This window comes from Somniosus microcephalus, chromosome 5 (genome assembly GCF_052327205.1).
Source record: "Somniosus microcephalus isolate GS21.2 chromosome 5, FLI_Smic_1.0, whole genome shotgun sequence".
Taxonomy (NCBI): domain Eukaryota; kingdom Metazoa; phylum Chordata; class Chondrichthyes; order Squaliformes; family Somniosidae; genus Somniosus; species Somniosus microcephalus.
This window is the reverse complement of record NC_140991.1, coordinates 124,461,302-124,484,193: the sequence shown is the minus strand read 5'-3', so window position 1 is coordinate 124,484,193 and position 22,892 is coordinate 124,461,302. Positions and strand designations below refer to the sequence as shown.

General features: G+C 46.1%; 2 protein-coding genes across 3 annotated transcripts in view; one reads left to right on the top strand and one right to left on the bottom strand.

The window, feature by feature from the left end:
* Positions 1 to 22,892, top strand: part of LOC147117293 (band 4.1-like protein 4B) — a 114,378-nt gene that overhangs the window by 83,134 nt on the left and 8,352 nt on the right. For both annotated transcript variants that reach the window (XM_085987128.1, XM_085987127.1), the window contains exons 5-6: positions 10,429 to 10,530; positions 13,588 to 13,708. In XM_085987128.1, the coding sequence (XP_085843254.1) occupies positions 10,429 to 10,530; positions 13,588 to 13,708 (223 nt within the window). The remainder of the gene's footprint in view (positions 1 to 10,428; positions 10,531 to 13,587; positions 13,709 to 22,892) is intronic.
* Positions 17,425 to 21,836, bottom strand: LOC147117294 (uncharacterized). The gene is made up of 2 exons (XM_085987126.1): positions 20,531 to 21,836; positions 17,425 to 18,191 (listed from the first exon to the last, which is right to left on the bottom strand). Exons 1-2 carry the CDS (start codon positions 21,581 to 21,583, stop codon positions 18,108 to 18,110), a joined length of 1,137 nt encoding a protein of 378 aa, XP_085843252.1. The 5' UTR covers positions 21,584 to 21,836; the 3' UTR covers positions 17,425 to 18,107.

Sequence of the window (22,892 nt, the reverse complement as noted above, 5' to 3'; positions counted from 1 at the left end):
TAAATAGGAGCAGGAGTAGGCCATTCGGCCCTTCGAGCCTGCTCCGCCATTCAATGAGATCATGGCTGATCTTCTACCTCAACTCCATTCACCGACCCTATTGCCATATCCCTTGATGCCCTTACTAGTCAGAAATGTATCGACTTCTGTTCTGAATATACCCAATGACTGAGCCCCCACAGCCCTCTGGGATAAAGAATTCCAAAGATTCACCACCCTCTGTGTGAAGAAATTTCTTCTCATCTCAGTCCTGAATGGCCTATCCTTTATCCTGAGGCTGTGGCCCCTGATTCCAGACTCCCCAGCCAATGGAAACATCCTCCCAGCATCCACCTTATCGAGCCCTGTAATAATTTTGTATGCTTCAATGAGATCCCCTCTCATTCTTCTGAATTCAAGAGAATACAGGCCTAGTTTACTCAATCTCTTCTCATGCGACAGTCCTGCCATCCCAGGAATCAATCTCGTGAACCTTCGTTGCACTTCCCTCTATGGCAAATATATCCTTCCTTAGGTAAGGAGACCAAAATTGTACACAGTACTCCAGGTGTGGTCTCACCAAGGCCCTATATAATTGGAGTAGACTTCTTTACTCCTGTACTCAAATCCTCTTGTAATGAAGGCCAGCATACCATTTGCCTTCCTAATGGCTTGCTGCACCTGCACATTCACTTTCAGTGACTCATGTACAAGGACGCCCAGGTCCCTTTGAGCATCTGCATTCCCTAATCTTTCACCATTTAGGAAATACTCTGCCTTTCTGTTTTTTCTACCTAAGTGGATAACTTCACATTTATCCACATTATATTTCTTCTGCCATGTTCTTGCCCACTCACTGAGCCTGTCGAGATCTCCTTGAAGCCTCTTCACATCCTCTTCACAACTGACACTGCCACCTAGCTTTGTATCATCAGCAAATTTGGAAATGTCACATTTAGTCCCCTCATCTAAATCATTGATATAGATTGTGAATAGCTGGCGCCCAAGCACCGATCCTTGCGGTACCCCACTAGTCACAGCCTGCCATCCTGAAAAAGACCCGTTTATCCCTACTCTTTGTTTTCTGTCTGTTAACCAATTCTCAATCCATGCTAGTATATTACCCCCAATTCCATGTGCCCTAATTTTGTTCACCAACCTCTTGTGTGGGACCTTATCAAAGGCCTTCTGAAAATCCAAATACACCACATCAACCGGTTCCCCTTTGTCTACTCCACTAGTTACATCCTCAAAGAACTCCAATAGGTTTGTCAAACAGGATTTGTTGACTCTGCCCAATCGTATTATTAGTTTCTAAGTGCCCGGTTATTGCATCCTTTATAATAGGTTCCAATATTTTCCCAACTACTCATGTGAAGCTAACAGGTCTGTAGTTCCCCGTTTTCTCTCTCCCTCCTTTCTTAAATAGCGGGGTTACATTTGATAGCCTCCAATCTGCAGGAACCGTTCCAGAATCTATAGAATTTTGGAGATGACAACCAATGCGTCCACTATCCCAATGGCCACCTCTTTCAAAACCCTAGGATGTAGGTCGTCCGGTCCTTGGGATTTATCGACTTTTAGTCCCATTAATTTTGCTAGTACTGTTTTTTTACTAATAATAATTTCTTAAGTTCCTCATTCTCGCCATACCCTTGGTTTTCTCGTATTTCTGGGAGGTTTTTTGTGTCTTCCTCCGTGAAGACAGAAGCAAAGTATTTATATCATTTCTCTGCCATTTCCTCATTCCCCAGTATAAATTCTCCTGTCTCTGACTGTAAAGGACCTACATTTACCTTTGCCAGTCTTTTCCTTTTCACATACCTATAGAAGATTTTACAATCCATTTTTATATTTTTTGCTAGTCTGTGCTCATATTCCATTTTCCCTTTCTTTATCAATTTCTTGGTCCCCCTTTGCTGATTTCTAAAAAGATCCCAATCCTCAGGCTGACCGCTTTTTCTGGCAACTTTATAAGCTTCCTCCTTTGACTTAATACTAGCTTTAATTTCTTTTGTTAGCCATGGTTGAATCACTTTTCCTTTTGGGTTTTTATGCCCTAGAGGAATATATGTTTGTTGCAAATTATGGATTATTTCCTTGAATGTTAGCCATTGTATGTCCACCTTCATACCTTTTAGTGTAGCCTCCCAATCTACCATGGCCAACTTGTCCCTCATACCCTTGTAGTTTCCTCTGTTTCGATTGAAGACCTTAGTTTCAGATTGGACTACATCACTCTCAAACTTAATATAAAATTCATTCATATTATGGTCACTTGTCCCTAAAGGCCCCTTTACCACAAGATTATTGATTAGCCCTTTCTCATTACACAGTACTAGATCCAGAATAGCCTGTTCCCTGGTTGGTTCCTCCACATACTGATCCAGGAAACCATTTCGTATGCATTCCAAGAAAATCTGAAAGCTGTTTGTTGAGTGTTGTTCAGTAATCTACAGGAAACTTTCTTTTATCCGGCACGGACGGGACCGACGTGGTGCCAGTTCATCAAAAATTCCGGATAACCGAACGCTATAGTAAAAGATACGGAGCTGAGAGCTCTGTATAAAGCAACAAACCCTGTTGTTTGCTTCAGAACAATCGGCACAAGTTGCAAGCCTCTCTGTAGCTTAGCAACAGCTGCAGCTACACCCTTGCACAGCAACAAATGGAGTAAAAAAAGTAATAAAAGTTACCTGAACCTACTCCTGAATTTTGCCGGTTAACCGACATTTCCGGTTATTTAGGGGCCGGTTAATCGAAAGTTTCCTGTATTGCTGTATTCATTCTCCCAGTGACTAGTTTGAAGCACTAACTATTATGTCCGTGTATAATTGAGACACAGACAGCAGGAGTTGATTATAACAAGTCTTTACTGAATGAAGACAATCGGGAAACTGAAACTACAGAAGGTTGCTAGCGCCTTTTATACAGGGGTGGTCACTGCCGGTACTGCAGTCTGAGACCAGTTATTCCCTTAAAGGTACATACACAACAATTCCTCCCCTTTTAGATAAACAGTACATAACATTCATTTAACAACTAAATGATAACTAATTACAATCACAATTACGGTTGCTAGATACATTGGTTGAGGTTAAGCAATTATAAGTTCAGTCTTTGAGGAGGCTTCCTGATTCTGTCTGGATAACGCCTCTTTGGGGTATCAGGTTCTTCTGGCAAGGTTGAGTCGGGATCAATGTCGTTGTTTGGTTCATCTTCCAATATCACCGATTCTGCGGTAGATGCAATTGGTACGTCGGTTTCATCGCCAGGTGTATCAGATCATGGTGTGGAGTTGACGTTTTCCAGTGACTCTAGAATCTGGTCAGCATGGCGTCTTACAATGCTCTCTCCAACGTCCACGGTATACATGAGAGGTCCTTGCCGTGTACAAATGGTTCCTGGCTGCCATTTCTCTGTGCGGTAGTCCCGGGCCAAAACTGGTTGACCTATCTTAAAACTCCTGGTCGGCCTTTCATTCATATTCTGAAACTGCCTGTTCTCCACATCTCTTCAGACGTTTGGCTTAACCAAATCCAAGCGGCATCGTAGTCTTCGATTGAAGAACATCATGGCTGGAGTTTGGTTGGTAACCGCATGTGTCGCATTCCGGTAGGCAAACAAGAAGTTGTCCACCTTGTGTTGTAGTGGTATATCTTCATTACACATTGCCTTGATAGCCTTCTTGAATGTTTGAACAAACCTCTCGGCCAATCCATTAGTGGCTGGATGATATGGGGCAGATGTGTAATGCTTAACACCATTGTTCTTTAAGAACCTCCGGAACTCTTCAGACACAAACTGTGGTCCATTGTCAGAGCAAATCTGTTCAGGCAGCCCATTCCTGGCGAATATGGTTCGTAAGACTGTGATAGTTTTTTCTGTGGTGGTTGAGGACATTTTTATTACCTCTGGCCACTTTGAATGTGCATCCACCGCAATTAAAAACATCGAGTCCATGAAGGGACCAGCAAAATCAATGTGCACCCTTTGCCATGGAGATGAGGGCCACTCCCATGGATGTAGAGGGGCTTGTGGTGGGGCGTTTTGGACCTTCTGGCATCCTGTACAGCTCTTGGTCATCTCTTCGATTTCTCTATCGATTCCCGGCCACCACACAAACGCTCTGGCTAAGTTCTTCATTTTTACCCCTCCCAGATGACCCTCATGAAGCTCATTGAGCACTCTATCCTTCAATTTGGGTGGAATTACTACTCTGGATCCACACATCAAGGTTCCTCTGCACACTGACAGCTGTTCTCTTCTCGGCGAGAATGCTGGCAGTAGTGGTTCGCCATGTGCTGGCCATCCCTTCACCATTAAATCATAGACCCGGGATAGTGTCGGGTCATTTCGTGTTTCCTTTTCTATGTTTGCATTCGTCACAGGGAGACATTCGACTATGGTCGAGTGGAATATCTCCATTGGATCCACTGCAAGTTCTTCTTCCACCGTCGGCAACGGTAGGCGCGACAATCCATCAGCATTCCCATGCTGTTTAGTTCCTTTGTACTCGATGTCATATTGGTGTGCCCCTAGGAAAAGGGACCACCTCTGTAGCCGTTGTGCTGTCATTATCGGTACACCCTTCTGAGGGTTGAAAATGGAGACAAGAGGTTGATGATCAGTTAGTAGAGTAAATTTTTGACCGTGCAGGTAGTGATTGAACTTCTTCACCCCCCACACTAGGCTGAGGGCCTCTCTGTCAATCTGGGCGTAGTTACGCTCGGCTGAAGTTAACGAGCGTGACGCAAAAGCTATCGGCCTCTCTAAACCATCAAGGAATTTATGTGACAGTACCGCCCCAATGCCGTAGGGAGACGCATCACACGCCAGTCTTATCGGTAGTGATGGGTTGTAGTGAGCCAATACTTCTCTTGAAGTGATTAAGTCCTTACTCTTCTGAAAGGCCCGCTTACAGTCATTGCTCCATTTCCATGCTACTCCCGTTCGTAGTAGGGCGTTCAGTGGGTTCAGAATTGTGGACAAATTCGGTAAAAACTTATGGTAGTAATTCACCAATCCGAGGAATGACCTCAGTTGCGACACATTTTCAGGAGCTGGGGCCTTAACAACCACTTCAATTTTGTCAGGGGACTTATGTAACCCCTCTTCATCAATCACGTGGCCACAATACGATATCTGTTTCTTAAAAAACTCGCACTTGGGGCGGTTGGCTCGTAGCCCATGTTCCCGTAGTCTAGTGAGCACCTGTTCTAGGTTGTTAAGGTGTTCGCTGTCATCTTCACCTGTCACTAGGATGTCGTCCAAGTAACACTGAGTCCCCGGAATCCCTTGCAGGACTTGTTCCATCGCTCTTTGCCATATCGCCGGAGCTGATGCTACTCCGAATACCAATCGTTGATACTGGTAAAGACCTTTTGTGAGTGTTTATCGTGAGATACTTCCTAGAGGATTCTTCAACCTCCATCTGCAAATACGCTTGTGCTAGGTCAATTTTTGTAAAACGCTTCCCTCCAGATAGTGAGGCGAAGATGTCTTCTATCCTTGGAAGAGGATATTGTACTGTGTGAAGGACTGGGTTCACCGTCACCTTGAAGTCCCCACAGATGCGAACCTTCCTTGGCTCCTCAGACTTATTGTTTAACGTTTTCTTCATGACAGGAACGATGGGTGTTGCCCACTCGCTCCAGTCTACCTTAGACAACATGGCTGCATTCTCCAGCTCTGCCTCGACGGCTGGGCGAATTGCATATGGTACCGGTCTTGCTTTGAAAAACTTGGGAATTGCATTCTCTTCTATTTTTATCGAGGCGGTTACGCCTTTAAGCGTGCCCAGTTCTTGTTGAAATACCTCTTTGGCGTTAGCTAAGATTGTTGACAATCGTCCAGGAGTGACGTCGTCATCTTTTTTACCATCCACCGTCATTGCCTGAATGGAGTGCCAATCTAAGCTTATCTTTCTGATCCATTCACGTCCCAATAACGGTGGTCCACCATCTTGCAGTATGTAGAGATACAATTTCCGTATTTTCTTGCCATTGTATTCGACAGGCACCCTTACTTTTCCTCTGGGGTATACTTTTTGCCCCGTATACGTCGTCAAGACGATGGATGTCTCTCTCAAGGGTATATGTGAGAATAGCCGCTCGTAGTCTCGTCGATTCATGACGGTTAGCGCTGATCCTGTATCGAATTCCATTTTAACTTGGGACCCTGCTATCGTGAGGGTGACCCAAATGGTTCGGTGATCCTCTTTTGCGATTACATTGTGAAGTTTGAGACAGCTTAGTCTCTTGTTCCCGGATTCACTATCGCTCATCTGGTCTTCGGAACTACTGTCCATCATCTTTTGTACTTTCTTGTACGGTTCCTTTGTAGCCTTTTTGTTGTCGTTGGTCTTCTTCCCAGACCTGCAAACTCGTGCAAGGTGTCCCATCTTTCCGCATTGCCTGCATATTTTGTCCTTGGACCAGCAGTCCTTCTGGTCATGGTTAGTTCTGCCGCAGCGATAACATTTTGCAAATCCCCGTGTCATTTCGTGGGTGCCGTATTCCTGTGGCTTTTGTTGTATTTCCGCAGCTCCCCTGGCTGCTGCTTCGTACGATACTGCCATGCTGAAAGCCTTATCTAGCGTCAGCTCTTTCTCTGAGAGTAACTTCTTCTGTGTTCCTTCACTCAGGAGTCCACAGACAAATTTGTCCCGTAGGGTATCTGCCAGTCCTGCTCCGAACTGGCAGTGCTTTGATAGCTTGCGTAGTTCCGTAAGGTACTCAGCATTGCTCTCATCTTTATGCTGAGTTCTCCTGTGGAATTTAAATCTTTCTGCTATCAGCAGCGGTGCAGGGTTTAGGTGTTCCTGCAGGATAGCAACAATTTCGTTAAAACTCTTCACCTTCAGTTTGGCTGGAGTAATCAGGTCCCGCAATAGGCCGTACGTTCTTGCGCCCATTAAGTTTAGCAGTACCGATGCCTTTTTCTCATCGGCTATTTAGTTTGCCTCGCAATATACCTCGACTCTTTCCACATACGTGGTCCAGTCCTCTATTGCATTATCAAAGGCAGTGATACAGCCAGTCTTCGGCATCTTGGAAATCTAAAATGGCGCCTCCCGCAGTGCCTTCTTCCCCGATTTAACAAAATGGCGCCTCCCGCGCTTTGCCTTCTTCCCCGCTGATTAAGATGGCGCCTCCCGCGCTTTGCCTTCTTCCCCGCTGGATTAAGATGGCGCCTCCCGCGCTTTGCCTTCTTCCCCGCTGTTGCTAGCGCTGCTTTCCACAGTTTCCGTTTTTTATTTTTTTATTTTATTATTTTCCCGTCGTGGAACAACCCTGTGGGACTCTTGCCTCCCTCTTCTCGGGTCCGTACGCTGCCCGGCTTCGTAGCACCGGCCGCGCCCTGTGTGCTCCACCCTCTCTCTCTCTCTCCTCTTCCCGACAACGCTGCTTGGCCCCGTTGCAAGCCACCCGCTCGAGTTCTAGACCGCCGCAGCCCAGGAAGGATCAGTGTACTACCTGCCACCAGCCCAATTAGCTGAAGCACCGTCGACAGGAACCAAGCCCCGCTCTCGACAGCTTCTCCTGTAATCTTCAACTCCGCTGACTCAGGGGCGGATGCCCACGGTCGACGCCCGTTTCTACTGCTTCTTTCTTCCTTCTGGCCTCGACCCCTGCTCACTTCGCTTCAGGAACGGATCCCATGAGGTGGTGCAGACTGTAGGTAAGTTCGTATCTGCTCGTCGCCAATATTATGTCCGTGTATAATTGAGACACAGACAGCAGGAGTTGATTATAACAAGTCTTTACTGAATGGAGACAATCGGGAAACTGAAACTACAGAAGGTTGCTAGCGCCTTTTATACAGGGGTGGTCACTGCCGGTACTGCAGTCTGAGACCAGTTATTCCCTTAAAGGTACATACACAACACTAACTAATTATTCAGATGCATGGAACATTATCCCCACCTTTATAAGCTTGACGTGCAGGTTGTTGCCATTTTAAACTGCCTGTGAATGACCAGTAAAAGTCAGCCCCTTTTGTTTGAACCATGGCCAATGTTAGCTCGGATGATGAATTTGGCCAATTTAGGAGTAAGAGAAAGAAAAAAGGATTAGGATTCTAGAACTTCATTTGAAAACACTTCTGCCTTAATGGCCTTGTGGATAAAGACCCCCGCCTGATTTATTATTGTAATAAAAACAGAAAATGCTGGAAATACTCAGCAGGTCAGGCAGCATCAGTGGAGCGAGAAACAAAATTAACATTTCCGGTCGATGCCCTTTCGTCAGAACTGATGCTGCCTGACCTGCTGAGCATTTCCAGCATTTTCTGTTTTTATTTCAGATTTCCTGCATCCGCACTATTAGTTTCTCTTTCTCCTTTTCTCTCTCAATTTTGTTTTTTTCCCCCCCTCGCTCTAGTTTTTCTGTCTCTCTCTTACTTTCTCTCCTGCTTTTCTTTGTCTCTCTTCCCCCACCCCCAGTTTTTCTCTCAATTTTCTTTCTTTCCCCTTTTCCTATCTGTTTGTTCATTTTTTCTTGCTCACTCTCTCATCCAGGCTCAATTCCTAGTCTGAGCTGATTTCATTTGAGGGGGGCTACAGTTTGCTTCTGTGGCTTGGGAGGGGAGAAAATCAGCTAAAGCTCCTGCTCTCGATTACTATGCAAGGATCACTGCTGGAACATGCATTGTGTGTGGATGCCAGAATCAGGCGCACTTGCTATGCTCTTCACAGCCTACAGTTAAATGATGCACTACAGGCTCACGTGTAAAGATAGGCTAGGCGGCCTGTGGAACCACACCCCTGAAAGAGTTGTTCCCTTCAGGAGAGGAGGAGAGAAGTGGGAAGAAAATTAGCAAAAGTAAGAGATACATTTGTTAAATGGCTCTGATGGTTCAGTTTGCAAATGTAGTACAGTACCTGGTGTGGTACTGACCCAGAGAGACCAGGAGGTCCTAGATTCAATCCGCAGTCTCTGGTGAGTTTGCCAGTCTTGCATTACAGTCAACAACCTGCATTCATATCGCATCTTTCACGTTAAAGAAACCTCCCAAGGCACTTCACAGATAGGTATAAGAAAGGTAGATGTCAAGACATGAAAGGAGAACTTAAGAGGGGTGACTGAAAGGAAGGTTGAAGTGATGGGTTTCAGGGATGTTTGAGGATAGAGGTGGAGAGGCAGAGGTGGGGTTTGCAGGGGACGGTGGGGGGGGAGGCGGGAATTCAAGCAAGTAGGATCCAGAAGGTCAGAGACTCTGCCAACAATGATGAGACAAAAGGAAGGGGAGTGCACAAAAGGCTGGAGTTAGAGGATTGAAGTTTTCAGGGGAAGAAGAGGGGGAGAGACAAGAAAAAAAGAGTGGAGGGAGGAATCTGGGCCTAAAGGATATTGCAGAGAGTGAGAAGGTCATAAAAGGCCTTAGAATAAAGATTTGGGAAGCAGAAAGCCACTGTAAGTCATCAAGGCCAGGGGTGGTGGGCAAGCGGGATTTTGTGCGTGACAGGGTAAGTGCAGCAGAGGTTTGAACAAGTTGAAGGATGAGAGGCCAGCAAGTAGAGTGTTGGAGCAATGGAGAAGCAAGCTGATGAAGGCATGTAGAAAGGACATCTACGATGAAGTCATGGGTAACAGCGGCCTTGTTTGCGAGTGAGCAAACATTTTATAGGGAATACAGAGATAGAATGTTGATCCCTGGTAAGGTAAAGTCCACAGGGCAGTGTGGGAGGGTGAGTGGGACAGGGAGGAAATTGGAAAGATTAACCCCTACAATCGCTGCAATTCGCCCCCGTGCTCCTGAAGTAGGGAAGTTTCCCGCTGCTGATTGTTACTGGAAGGTGTGTATATATTGACCTTGAATGAGGATGGGATTGTGTGTGGCTTTGATTATTTGTGTAGCCAGATAAGCTGCCAACCCTGGCTATCGTTTCACACAAGAGAAGTAGTTTCTTAGGCAAGTACTGGGGCGTGATTGATGCCTGTGGAACTGTATAAGTGAATATCTTCAAGAGAGGAGATAAAAGTGATTAAACAATTTATACAATCCACCACACGCCATTTTCTTTTTCAGAATTCTTCATTTAATGTTAGAGAAAAATAACTGTGATACATGTTTACATATCAACTCTAAAAGTCAAACACCTGGAACCTGAATTTTTCCTTTGTTCACCAGTGCTTGAGGGACTTTTATATGAAAAATTAAATGCATTTGGTTTTTTAATCCAGGGAGGAGGACTTCGAATTGAAACACTGTCTTTTTTTCTTCACATAGCTGAAGTGTGATGCAATGCTTCCTATATCCCTCCTATATGGACCATGTATGTTTTCTAGTGCTTTTTCAAGAAGAGAGTATCCCTTTAAAGGTGGTTTAGCAGTCATTATCAGTGCTAAACTTATTTACACAGGATCACCAAAAGCATTCTACTGTAAGTGAATATTTAAAAAAGTGAACATTACAAATCTTGACTATCCTTTTTAACAATACCAGGTGTTTGGACCCAGCACAAGATGGCACACCAGTAAGTGGAGTTCAAGAGAAGCAACGGCCGAAAGCTCCACGCCTAAGGAAGCTTACGAGACAGTACAGCTTGTGAGTTCTTTATAATTTCTTACCAGAAACTCTTAACAGGTTCTGTTAATTCTGTTAAATGTGATTTATTTTATCTTAGTGCCTGGAAAGAAAGAAAAATATTGAAGATTTGTATGTACAGATTAATCACATTGTATGTTCAATATTTGAATCTTTCCAATCCCTAACACTGGTTGTTGTGACAGAAGGTTACACTGCACGCATTATCCAATGTGGAGGTAGTGCAATGAAGTGCTGTATACCATGCTAACAGAAGGATTAGTTCACTAAATTGAAGAGCTACAATTTAAATGAGTTTGGTAAAGTGGCAGGGCTTAATTTCACACTCATGAGTCACAATATCAAGTTGCCAGTCTTGGCTCTGAGGTTAGTGGAAGCGCTGGCAGTACCTCATTGCAAAAAGTATAGTAATGAAAAGCAGTGATCTGCAGAAATACTTTAATGTCCCCAGTATACCTGGATGATTAAATGTGTTTGATGCCCTGATACACATTGCTTTTTTGGATTCTTTGGCAATGTAACTGTGTGTGACTATCACACTTCAGTATCATGCAGCATAACTATTCCTCTCTATCTTTTCATTACACGTGAAACACCAGATGGTTAAAAGCTGTAGATACGAAGCTCTCTGTTTGGGGGGAATAGAGTCTGGACTTTTTAAGTCGTATCAACGGGGGGAAAAAATCATGAAAAGCTAATTTTAAAAAGCACAGATCCTAAAGGCTAAAACTCAAAGTCAGAGGATGATATGTGGGTATTATTCTCTAAAACAATTTTCTCAGTGTGGCATTAACAACTGTCATTTCATAACCGAACAAGAAAACAAGAGTTTCCAGTGTGGTTATGACTGTGAGTGAGTGACTATGGTGTAACTGTGTAAAAGCTATGCATTTTTCAGAATGGTTGTGTCATTCTGTTAAAATTGAGTACTAAGTTATTTAAAATTCATTTTTCTTTCAAAAAGGTAATGATTTCACATTCTAATACCTGGACTTATATACAATGTCATGGATTTCACAAAATCCTTTGCTTGAATGTTTGAGACGGAAAAAGAAACACTGAGATGTAACTCTAGTACTAAATATTTGAACATTCAAGCCTACAAAACCCCATTTCAAAGACTAAATGGGAAAGATGTCAATCCATCCACATTTACAATTCAAAGTGTTTTACACAAGACCTCGTGCTGGCCATTTTTGTGTGTAAATGTTGAGCATTTCCATTATTGCTGGGTCAAAGTCCAAGATAGAATTTTATTTTTGCACATGCATAATGCATTTACTAACCCAAATCCTCAATTTTTCCCTCCTCCATTTCCCTCTGCTGGAGGCACTGACTTGTGCTGGAGTATGATTACATTGGCAAAAGCCAATCTCCAGTACTTCACCCAAGTACCCATTCTTCGTGTGTGGGCTTAGCCTGTATTTCCTGATGTTTGGGTAGGTGTCATACATAGTGTCGGATTTTTGCCCATTTTAGCAATACCCCCAGCCCCTGCCAGTTTTATCATTGTCATTTCCGAGAGTCAGCAAAAACATCCACCCTCAAATGGTGGGTATATTTAAATGAGGCGTAATGACTTGGTGATGTCATGTGCCTCATTTTCAACCATTTCTTCTCCATTAACACTCGGTGCCAATCATGCCCGAATAAAACAGCCATCTGCAGAGAGGGAGAAATGGATTTAAAGGGTCCTTTTTACAAGGATTCACAGAAAACTTATTTCTCAGCCAGTTTTGAGAGCATGTTTGGCCATGTGGGATCAATTAGCTGTGAACAGATGCATAAAGCAAATCACCAATCCATTGTTTTCTGGAGCAAAGTGTGTGGGACTAGGCCGAGAAGCACAAGGGCTTTTTGCTATTTCTCCTCTGCTTATTCTTCATCTGGCACATCTAAAGGGAGAAACATAGAAACATAGAAGATAGGAGCAGGAGTAGGCCATTCGGTCCCTCGAGCCTCCTCTGCCATTCAATGCGATCATGGCTGATCATCCAAATTCAGTGCCCTGTCCCTGCTTTCTCCCCATATCCCTTGATCCCTTTAGCCTTAAGAAATATATCCAACTCCTTCTTGAATATATTTAATGAATTGGCCTCTACTGCCTTCTGTGGTAGAGAATTCCACAGGTTCACCACTCTCTGGGTGAAGAAATTCCTCCTCATCTCAGTCCTAAATGGCTTACCCCTTATCCTTAGACTGTGACCCCTGGTTCTGGACTCCCCGGCCATCGGGAACATCCTTCCTGTATCCAGTCTGTCCAGTCCTGTCAGAATTTTCTAAGTTTCAATGAGATCCCCTCTCATTCTTCTAAACTCCAGCGAGTATAAGCCCAATCGACCTAATCTCTCCTCATACGTCATTCCTGCCATCCCAGGTATCAGTCTGGTGAATCTTCGCTGCACTCCCTCCATGGCAGGAACATCGTTCCTCAGATAAGGTGACCAAAACTGCGCACAATACTCAAGAGAAGGAGAATGGATTGCTGAGCAGCTCATTTGACGTTCAGTAGGAGTAACATGAGTGTTTCACGTGCTTTTTAGAAAGCTCTTTTTAGCATTATAAGAGGCTGGTATTTCAAACAGCTGTGGTGCTCCAGTGTACTCAACCAAGTTTTTGTGGGGTGGGGTGGGGAGGGAAAGAGGAAAGAAAACACTCTGGCTGCAAATAAATTCTGTAAATATTGCCATGTTCATCCCTGATGAAGTTTGATGGTACACTGACAGGCCATAATTCACAGCACCAACAGGCATTCCTGTCACATTGTTTGATTCCTCTGTAGAGAATTAAACCATTTGTTACTCACTGGTATCCTTTTGTAGCCAGGATTATGTAGCACTTACAATCCAAATGAAATTGCTTTCCACGTCTATCTTCTTGTGAAGGTAGCTGTCTGGAGGCTGAATTTAATAGTTCTGAACTCTTGCGCAACAAACAGTCACTCATAAAGACTGATTCTTAGTGGATTCTGTAGTTCCATATCTCTACAAATTGTGATGTTCTTTCCTGGTGGTAGATGAATGTGTTTATAGTAATGTCCTTTATTCTCTCTGACAGTAATCACAGTGATGAGGATGACCTGCCTCCCGCCTTAGCTGCAGCCTCTCGGAGCAGTCCTCCCCCAGTCAGTAAACCACCCATTTCTGATGTTCAGTTACAGTACCCCACCTGCATCAAGGTACAGACATTGTTTTAAGAAAGCTATTTTATTAAAATAATCTCCTGCTAAAGCAACAAAATAAGCTTATTAAATATATGTTAAACTATTACTATAATGTTAACCGAAATGTAATGTTATCCGCTGTCAGCGAGAGGATAATTTAATTGTGCCTTAAATATGTAAAAATGATTTTAAAAAAGAACTTGCGTTTATATAGCAGCATTTACATCTTAAGGACGCCCCAAAGGGCTTCACAGCCAATGAATTATTTTGAAATGTAGTTACTGTTAATTATGTAAGGAAACTAGGCAGCCAGTTTGCACACAGCAAGGTTCCACAATCAGCAATGAACCAAATAGCTAGTTAATCTATTTTGGTACTGTTAGTTGATGTAGACACCAAGAGAACTCCCGTTCTCTTCAAATAATGTTGTAGGATGTTTTATGTCCACTTTTATAGGCAGACAAGGTCTCAGTTTAACATCTCATCCAAAAGACGGCACCTTCAACAATCCAGCACTCCCATCGTACTACACTAAGATGCCAGCCTAAGTTACATGCTGAAGTCCTAGACTGGGGCTTAAACCTTCTGACTCAGAGATGAGAGCAGTATCACTGAACCAAGGCTTACTTTTGGCTCATGAAACCAATTTCTGACAACTGTGCTACACAAGGAAAAATAAGTATGATTTCGCAAATGTTTGCAAAGCTATTGGCCCAGAATTTGCCGTCAGCAGCAAAGCAACAGCGATCGCCACTGACCTCGAAGAAAGCTGCCCACAAAGATCTTGCGATCTCTGTGTCGAAAACTTAAGCTTTCTTGACATTAAATTGATTGTAGCGCTGTCAAAAAGGGATCCTGAGCACAGAGCAGCAGTGATGTCATCAAGCTGTCTAATCATTGAAGAATTCTCACAGATAGCACATCAGGAAATAAAAAGCACTGATTCAATTCACTTTTTAAAAAATTTTACAGTGTGAAGTAAAGATTGGGACATACACATGGGGTTAAGGTAAAAGCTGAACTATCATAAAATTTAAAACTTAAAAAAAAAATATACTTTTTAAGATTCAGTAATTTTCTATGGAGAAATTTGACATTCCACAAATATAAAATTCATTTTTCAGGGGCAGAACAGTTGTTCAGCAGTCAATAGGCGGTTAAAACCCCAGTTACACCTATTCCAACAAGACTTAACTTTTAATGGGGTGTTTAACAGTGATATTACAGTGGAAAAGCTTAAGTTTTTGTCAGTTCAAGTGATTTCACTGATTGCCGGCTATGAGGAGTTCCATAGCGCAGCCTGTGGCGGAGCAGGGAATGACTGACAGCAACTTCAGGATTTCCGCGTTTAGCATCACTTGCGCTAAATCCCAAAGTTACAATCAGTTTCAGAGTGGTAATGACGGCGAACGCTGACAGTTCGCCATCATTACCACTGCAAAATCTGGCCCATTGTATTTAATTACTGTAAAGTACATATCAGTAACCTGATTTCTTATTCTAACCACTATTTTATTAATCAATTACTTGGGGTGGTTTCTGTCACAAATTGTAACCAATGCTGGCTGCTAGAACACAGGGTAAATATTTAATTACCAAACATTACTTTAAAAAATCACTTTTTAACATCTATATTTTTTGGGGGGGGCTGGGAGGGTTGAATTTTTGTGCTTTTTGAGTTGAAGGATATCAGTATTAAGGAAAGGAGCAGCTTTCCACTTTATTTGTCCACTGCCAGCAAGTGTAAATTATCTTAAGTGCAGAATAAAGTTCCTTCTATTCTTCCACCAGTTCCCTTTAAGAGACATTGGGGGGAATTTTAACCCTTGGGGGCAGGTGGGAAGGTAAAAAAAAATGTTAATTCTCAAACTCGGCCCCAACCCACCCACTTCTGATTTTAACAGAGGCGGGCGACCAATCCACTCTCAGGAGCCAGATTGGTCACTGAAATCTTTTAAGCAGGTTGTGTGCCTCCATTTTAACTGGACATTTATTTTTAACACTTGGAGGCTGAGGCTCCTGGGCTTCGGGAATCCTGGCAGGTAAAAGGAGTCGAGAAGGCAGGATTTATAAGGTAAGTGCCTTCATTGCCCAGCTTGTGGGCCAGGAGGAGCAGGAGTGTTTGCCCCAGGCCCACCAAACAAATGTCCAGGCAATTGGACCCCTGCGATTGGCCGACCCCACTGCCCCACCCCCCCTGCAATGTCCAACCATCCCCTCCCCCAACGATGTCCAATTCGTCCCCCCCCCCCCCCGCCCTGATGTCTGACCCCAGTCCCGCAATTTCACCTGGCACCCGCTCCCCGGCTGCTTTCGGAGGATTTTCGGACGGGAAACCCGGAAGTGTGGAAATGAGCTGCAGGATATCTTTTTAATTTTTTCAACAGATTTCCTGCCTGACAGCCAGCCAGGTTGCTCCCATATCCATTTTGCTGCCAGGTTTCCTGAATTCTGGGAAACCTGGCCAACCAGTTGGGAAATCAGGGACACTTCCTGTGTCCCTGACGACCATGTGTGCGGGAAGTGTATCCAACTGCAGCTACTGACAGACCGCATTGCGGCGCTGGAGCTGTGAGTGCATAGATGCTGGAGCATTCGCGATGCTGAGGAGGCCGTGGATAACACGTTTAGGGGGTTGGTCACACCGCTGGTAAAGTCTGCACAGGCAGGAAGAGAATGGGTGACCACCAGGCAGAGTAGTAGGTGCAGGCAGGTAGTGCAGTGGTCCCCTGTGGCTATCCCCCTCTCAAACAGATATACCGCTTTGGATATTGGTGAGGGAGATGGCTTATCGGAGGAAGGCAGCAGCAGCCAACTTCCTGGCACCGTGGGTGGTTCTGCTGCACAGCATGAGAGGAAAAAGAGTGGGAGGGCGAAAGTAATAGGGGATTCTATTGTAAGGGGAATAGATAGGCATTTCTGTGGCCGCAAACGAGACTCCAGGATGGTATGTTGCCTCCCTGGTGCAAGGGTCAAGGATGTCTCAGAACGGCTGCAGAACATTTTGGAAGGGGAGGGCGAATAGCCAGTTGTCGTGGTGCATATAGGTACCAACGATATAGGTAAAAAACGGGATGAGGTCCTAAAAGCTGAATATAGGGAGTTAGGAGGTAAATTAAAAAATAGGACCTCAAAGGTAGTAATCTCAGGATTGCTACCAGTGCCACGTGCTAGTCAGAATAGAAATAGAAGGATATTTCAGATGAATATGTGGCTAGAGGAATGGTGCAAGGGGGAGGGATTCAAATTCTTGGGACATTGGAACCGGTTCTGGGGGAGGTGGGATCAGTACAAAACGGACGGTTTGCACCTGGGCAGGACCGGGACCGATGTCCTAGGGGGAGTGTTTGCTAGTGCTCTGGGGGAGGGTTTAAACTAAAATGGTAGGGGGTTGGGAACCTGAGCAGGGAGACAGAGGAAAGGGAAACAAGGATAGAAGCAAAAGAAAGGAAGAAGAAAAGCAAAGGTGGCAGTCAGAGAAATCAAGGGTTTAAATCAAACATGGCCACAGTAAATAATAATTCTAAAAGGTGTAAGAGTGTTAAAAAAACAAGCCTGAAGGCCTTGTGTCTTAATGCGAGGAGTATTCGTAATAAGGTGGATGAATTAGCTGCGCAAATAGAGGTAAACGGATATGATATGATTGGGATTACGGAAACATGGCTCCAAGGTGACCCAGGCTGGGAATTCAATGATGCACTATCAATTGCTACAAAAGACTGGAGATTGAGAAAGTAATAAACAGGCTTTTATTACCAAAGAACAGAGCATGCCTCTTGTGGTTGCCTGGTATCCAAAAGGGCTGGAGGCTTCTGAGCAGCGACCTTTATACCCAGCCATGAGGGTGGAGCCAGGGGCGGAGTCAGCTGAGGCATGCACAGACAAGTACAACAATATGCAAGAGTGAACAACAGTACTAACAGTGAACAACAATACTAACAACAGTGGTTTACCACATTCACCCCTTGTTTAGAATTGAGTCCGGCGGGGTGAAGTGCACTAAAAATTCGTGTACTGAAGTCTATCAGGAGGCCTTGTAAGCCGTCCTGAGCGTCGCAGCAGCGGCGGTGATGGTGCAGCATCCAATGGTGAACCCGGTGTCTCGTTCAGAGGAGGTGTAGCAGGTGGCGGACCCTGGGGCTGCTGCATGCCGTCTACAGGGGTCAGAGCATGGGTAATGGGAGGTAGCAATGGTGGTCTCTCAGAGGCACCCGAAGGTGCGAGGTCCCGTGCGGGGACTGTGTCCTGGGGGTAGGCAGGAGTAGCGGTGGGTGGCGAAGAGGGTGTTTCAGGAGCACCTGCAGGTGCGAGGTCTCGAATGGAGACTGTGTCCTCCCGCCCGTCCGGGTACACCACGTAAGCATACTGCGGGTTGGCGTGGAGGAGGCTCACCCTCTCGACCAGGGGGTCCGCCTTATGGGTCCTCACGTGCTTCCGCAGTAGGACGGGACCTGGAGAAGTCAGCCATGTTGGTAGCGAAATCCCCGACGTGGACTTCCTGGGGAAGGAGAACATTCTCTCGTGAGGAGTGGCATTGGTGGGTGTACAGAGCAGCGACCGAATGGAATGGAGCGCCGCAGGGAGGACCTCCTGCCAGCGGGAGGTCGGAAGGCCCTTAGATTTTAAGTTTAAAAGGACTGCCTTCCAGACTGTCGCATTCTCCCTTTCCACCTGGCCGTTACCCCGGGGGTTGTAGCTGGTGGTCCTGCTTGTAGCAATGCCTCTCGCGAGCAGGTACTGCCGAAGTTCGTCGCTCATAAAAGATGAGCCCCTGTCGCTATGGATATAGCTAGGGAAACCGAACAAGGCGAAGAGGTCATTCAGACATTTAATGACCGTGGTACTGGTCATGTCCGAGCAAGGGATGGCAAACGGGAAACGGGAGTACTCATCAATTATATTGAGGAAGTACACATTGCGGTCAGAGGAGGGGAGGGGCCCTTTAAAATCGATGCTCAGCCGCTCGAAGGGGCGCGTGGCTTTGATCAGGTTCGCTCTGTCTGGCCTATAAAAATGCGGCTTGCACTCGGCACAGATCTGGCAGTTCCTGGTCATGGTCCTGACCTCCTCGATGGAGTAGGGCAGGTTACGGGATTTGATAAAATGGAAGAACCTGGTGACCCCCGGGTGGCAGAGGTCATTGTGGAGGGTCTGTAGCCTATCAACCTGCGCGTTGGCGCACGTACCACGTGATAGGGCATCTGGGGGCTCATTGAGTTTCCCGGGCCGGTACAAGATATCGTAATTGTAGGTGGAGAGTTCGATTCTCCACCTTAAGATCTTGTCATTCTTGATTTTGCCCCGCTGCTTATTATGAAACATAAAAGCCACTGAACGCTGGTCAGTGAGCAGGGTAAATCGTTTTCCGGCCAGGTAATGCCGCCAATGTCGCACGGCTTCCACAATGGCCTGGGCCTCCTTTTCGACAGAGGAGTGTCGAATCTCGGGGCCCTGGAGGGTCCTTGAGAAAAAGGCCACGGGTCTCCCCGCCTGGTTAAGGGTTGCAGCTAGGGCAAAGTCGGATGCGTCGCTCTCCACTTGAAAAGGAAGGGACTCATCCACAGCGTGCATTGTGGCCTTCGCAATGTCTCCTTTTATGAGAGTGAAGGCTGCACAGGCCTCTGCTGTCAGGGGGAAGGAGGCGGACTTGATGAGGGGTCGGGCTTTATCCGCATAGTTGGGCACCCACTGAGCATAGTAAGAGAAAAACCCCAGGCATCTCTTCAGTGCTTTCTGGCAGTGGGGGAGGGGGAGCTCCATAAGGGGGCGCATTCTATCGGGGTCTGGGCCGATGACTCCGTTCTCCACTACGCAGCCAAGAATAGCGAGGCGCGTAGTACGAAACATACATTTGTCTTTGTTGTATGTGAGATTCAGCCGCTGGGCCGTCCGGAGGAATTTCTCTAGATTAACGTCGTGGTCCTGCTGGTCGTGGCCGCAGATGGTGACGTTGTCTAGATATGGGAAAGTGGCCTGGAGCGCGTTCTGGTCAACCATCCGGTCCATCTCCCGTTGGAAGACAGAAACTCCGTTGGTGACGCCGAAGGGAACTCTGAGAAAGTGATAGAGCCGACCGTCAGCTTCAAAAGCTGTGTACTGGCGGTCCTCAGCCCTGATGGGGAGCTGGTGGTATGCCGACTTCAGATCAATCGTCGAGAACACCCGGTATTGTGCTATCTGATTGACCATGTCAGATATGCGGGGGAGTGGGTATGCATCTAGTTGGGTGTAGCGATTGATCGTCTGGCTGTAGTCAATAACTAGGCGCTGTTTTTCGCCAGTCTTCACTACCACCACTTGTGCTCGCCATGGGCTGGTGCTACTTTCAATAATCCCTTCCTTCAGGAGTCTCGCTACCTCGGATTTAATGAAGCTCCTATCCCCAACACTGTAACGCCTGCTTTTGGTAGCGATGGGCTTACAGTCGCGGGTGAGGTTAGCGAACAAGGAGGGGGGGGGAACTTTAAGGGTGGAGAGGCTGCAAATGGTGCACGGCGGGCGATTTAAAAGCTGCTGGCTGCAGACTGTGAGTGGGGGGAGGGGTCCGTCATACGCTAATGTGACACTCTTAAGGTGGCACTGAAAATCCAACCCCAGTAGAACGGCAGCGCAGAGATGGGGCAGGACCAGAAGTTTAAAATTTTTGTATTCTGTGCCCCTTACTGAAAGGGTCACTACACAGTAGCCACCGACGTCCGCTGACTGGGCTTTGGAAGCCAAAGAGATCCGATGGCGCGTCGGCAGGACCGGGAGAGAGTAACTGCGCACCGTGTCGGGGTGGATAAAGCTCTCCGTGCTCCCGCTGTCAAAAAGGCAGGTAGTGGCGCGGCCGTTTACCGTAATATCCATCATGGACCTGGACAGTTGATGAGGGAGAGATTGGTCCAGCGTCACGGAGGCCAGCGTATGGTCGAGCGAGTCGATGTGGTCGTCAGATGAGGCGGTGGTTGAGTCCGGCTCCCCCGTGGTTGAAGTCGGAGGCGTCCAAGATGGCGGACAAAATGGCGGCGCCCACGGTCCCGATCCCCACGCGGCTGGGGGAGCCCAAGATGGCGGACAAGATGGCTGCGCCCACGGTTCGCACGCAGCGCTGCTGGCGTTAGCGGTCTTCCCTTTGCAGGCGCTAACGTAGTGACCTTTCTTCCCGCAGCCGGAGCAGGTAGCATTCTTCGCGGGGCAGCGTGCTCTAGGGTGTTTAGCTTGGCCACAAAAATAGCATTTTTGTGCCTTGGACATCGCTGCAGCAGTCGGAGGTGGCGGTCCCATGGCCCAAGATTGCGGCGTCCACGGCGCGGGGCGATGAGGGGAGAAAGCGTCCATATTTCTGTGGGCCGCGTCGAGTGAGAGCGCGAGGGACACTGCCTTTGTCAGGTCTATTTCACCCTTCTCCAGCAGCCTCTGCCGGGAGTAGTCGGACCTTAGACCCGCAACGAAAGCGTCTCGTATCAATCCCTCCGCATGTGCCGCGGCCGATACTTCCTTGCAGTCGCAGCCGCGTCCGAGTACCCGCAGTGCCCGTAGGAAGGCTTCCACCGATTCCCCGGGCTGCTGTCTGCGAGATCTTAAAAGGTGCCTGGCATAGACCGTGTTAACCGGGCGTGCATACTGCCCTTTCAGTAGGTCGATAGCCGCCGCGTAGGTTGTCGCATCTTGGATTAAAGTATAGACTTGGTGGCTCACCTTCGAGGCCAGGATTTTCAGTTTATTTTCATCAAGAGTCACGGTCGAGGCTTCCAGATACGCCTCAAAGCAACGCAGCCATTGTGCGAATTTAGTCGACGAACCCGCTTCTTGGGGGTCTAGGTCCAGGCATGTTGGTCTGAGGGCTCGCAGCAGCGCCTGCTGCTCAGCGTTTTGCGCCATCGGTTGATCAGCATCCGCAGCCAACATTTAACTTTGGTAATAAAATTGATGCACTATCAATTGCTACAAAAGACTGGAGATTGAGAAAGTAATAAACAGGCTTTTATTACCAAAGAACAGAGCATGCCTCTTGTGGTTGCCTGGTATCCAAAAGGGCTGGAGGCTTCTGAGCAGCGACCTTTATACCCAGCCATGAGGGTGGAGCCAGGGGCGGAGTCAGCTGAGGCATGCACAGACAAGTACAACAATATGCAAGAGTGAACAACAGTACTAACAGTGAACAACAATACTAACAACAGTGGTTTACCACACTCAACATCCAGGGGTATTCAATATTCAGGAAAGATGGGCAAAAAAGAAAAGGAGGTGGGGTAGCATTGCTGGTTAAAGAGGGGATTAACACAATTGAAAGGAAGGATATTAGCTCTGATGATGTGGAATCTGTATGGGTAGAACTGAGAAATACCAAGGGGCAGAAAATGTTAGTGGGAGTGGTATATGTTATGTTCATTAATAAATAGACATTCTTATTATGAACAGCTAGCTTCTAGCTAGTTATTTATTCAGTACACGTTCTCTAGGTACAGCATCTGTAGAGATTCAGCATGTGTACTTCTGTGTGCAGGCTTCCATCATGACGACTGCCTTGTGGGTAGCCTAGTGCATCGTGGGTAGTGTAGTCTTAAACACATACAACTAAATATACAGCTCTATACAGCTCTACGGCTCCATCTAGTGTACCACTCTAGAATGACATGTTATTGATCATTACATCCCCCTTTCTTTGAGGTTAAACAAAATCAATATAATCAACTTTCAAGAAAAACGATAAAGATGATATCAGTAACACTTTTGTTAGTGCTCTATAAACATAAACATTTTCACAACAGTCAACACATTTTCAAAGCTTTACTTTATACTCAAAGATTAAGTCTATCAGGCTTTTTTACTTCACGTGTGGATCTTCTCAACACAGGTAAGTCTGATGTGTTTTCATGAGATTGTTCTGGTGGTGAGTGACAAGATTCAGTTTCATTGTCATCGATTTGCTCTTGTATAGTCTCTTGTGTTTTTAGGAGGGAACGGCAGTTCCTCCTGGGAATCTGTCCTTCCTCAGTTCTAACAGTGTATGACCTTGGTCCTACTTCCTCAAGAACTGTAGCTTTCCTGTTCCATGCATCTGGATCCTCAATCCTGACAACATCATCCCTTGTCAAGGGTTTTAGAGTTTTGGATGACTTGTCATAGTATGATTTCTGTTTCAGCTTCAACAGTTGAAGTCTCTGTTTTAGTTCCTTACTTTGCTTTTCTTTTGCACAGCAGGGTAGCGTGGTGT

What these genes read in the sequence shown, in the direction of transcription:
- LOC147117294 (XM_085987126.1), bottom strand. Translation starts at nt 21,583, where the DNA reads ATGTTGGCTGCGGATGCTGATCAACCGATGGCGCAAAACGCTGAGCAG. An exon ending in GGTCCATGATGGATATTACG is followed by an intron (nt 18,192 to 20,530) that starts GTAAACGGCCGC and finishes CTCCTTCCCCAG; the next exon opens with GAAGTCCACGTCGGGGATTT.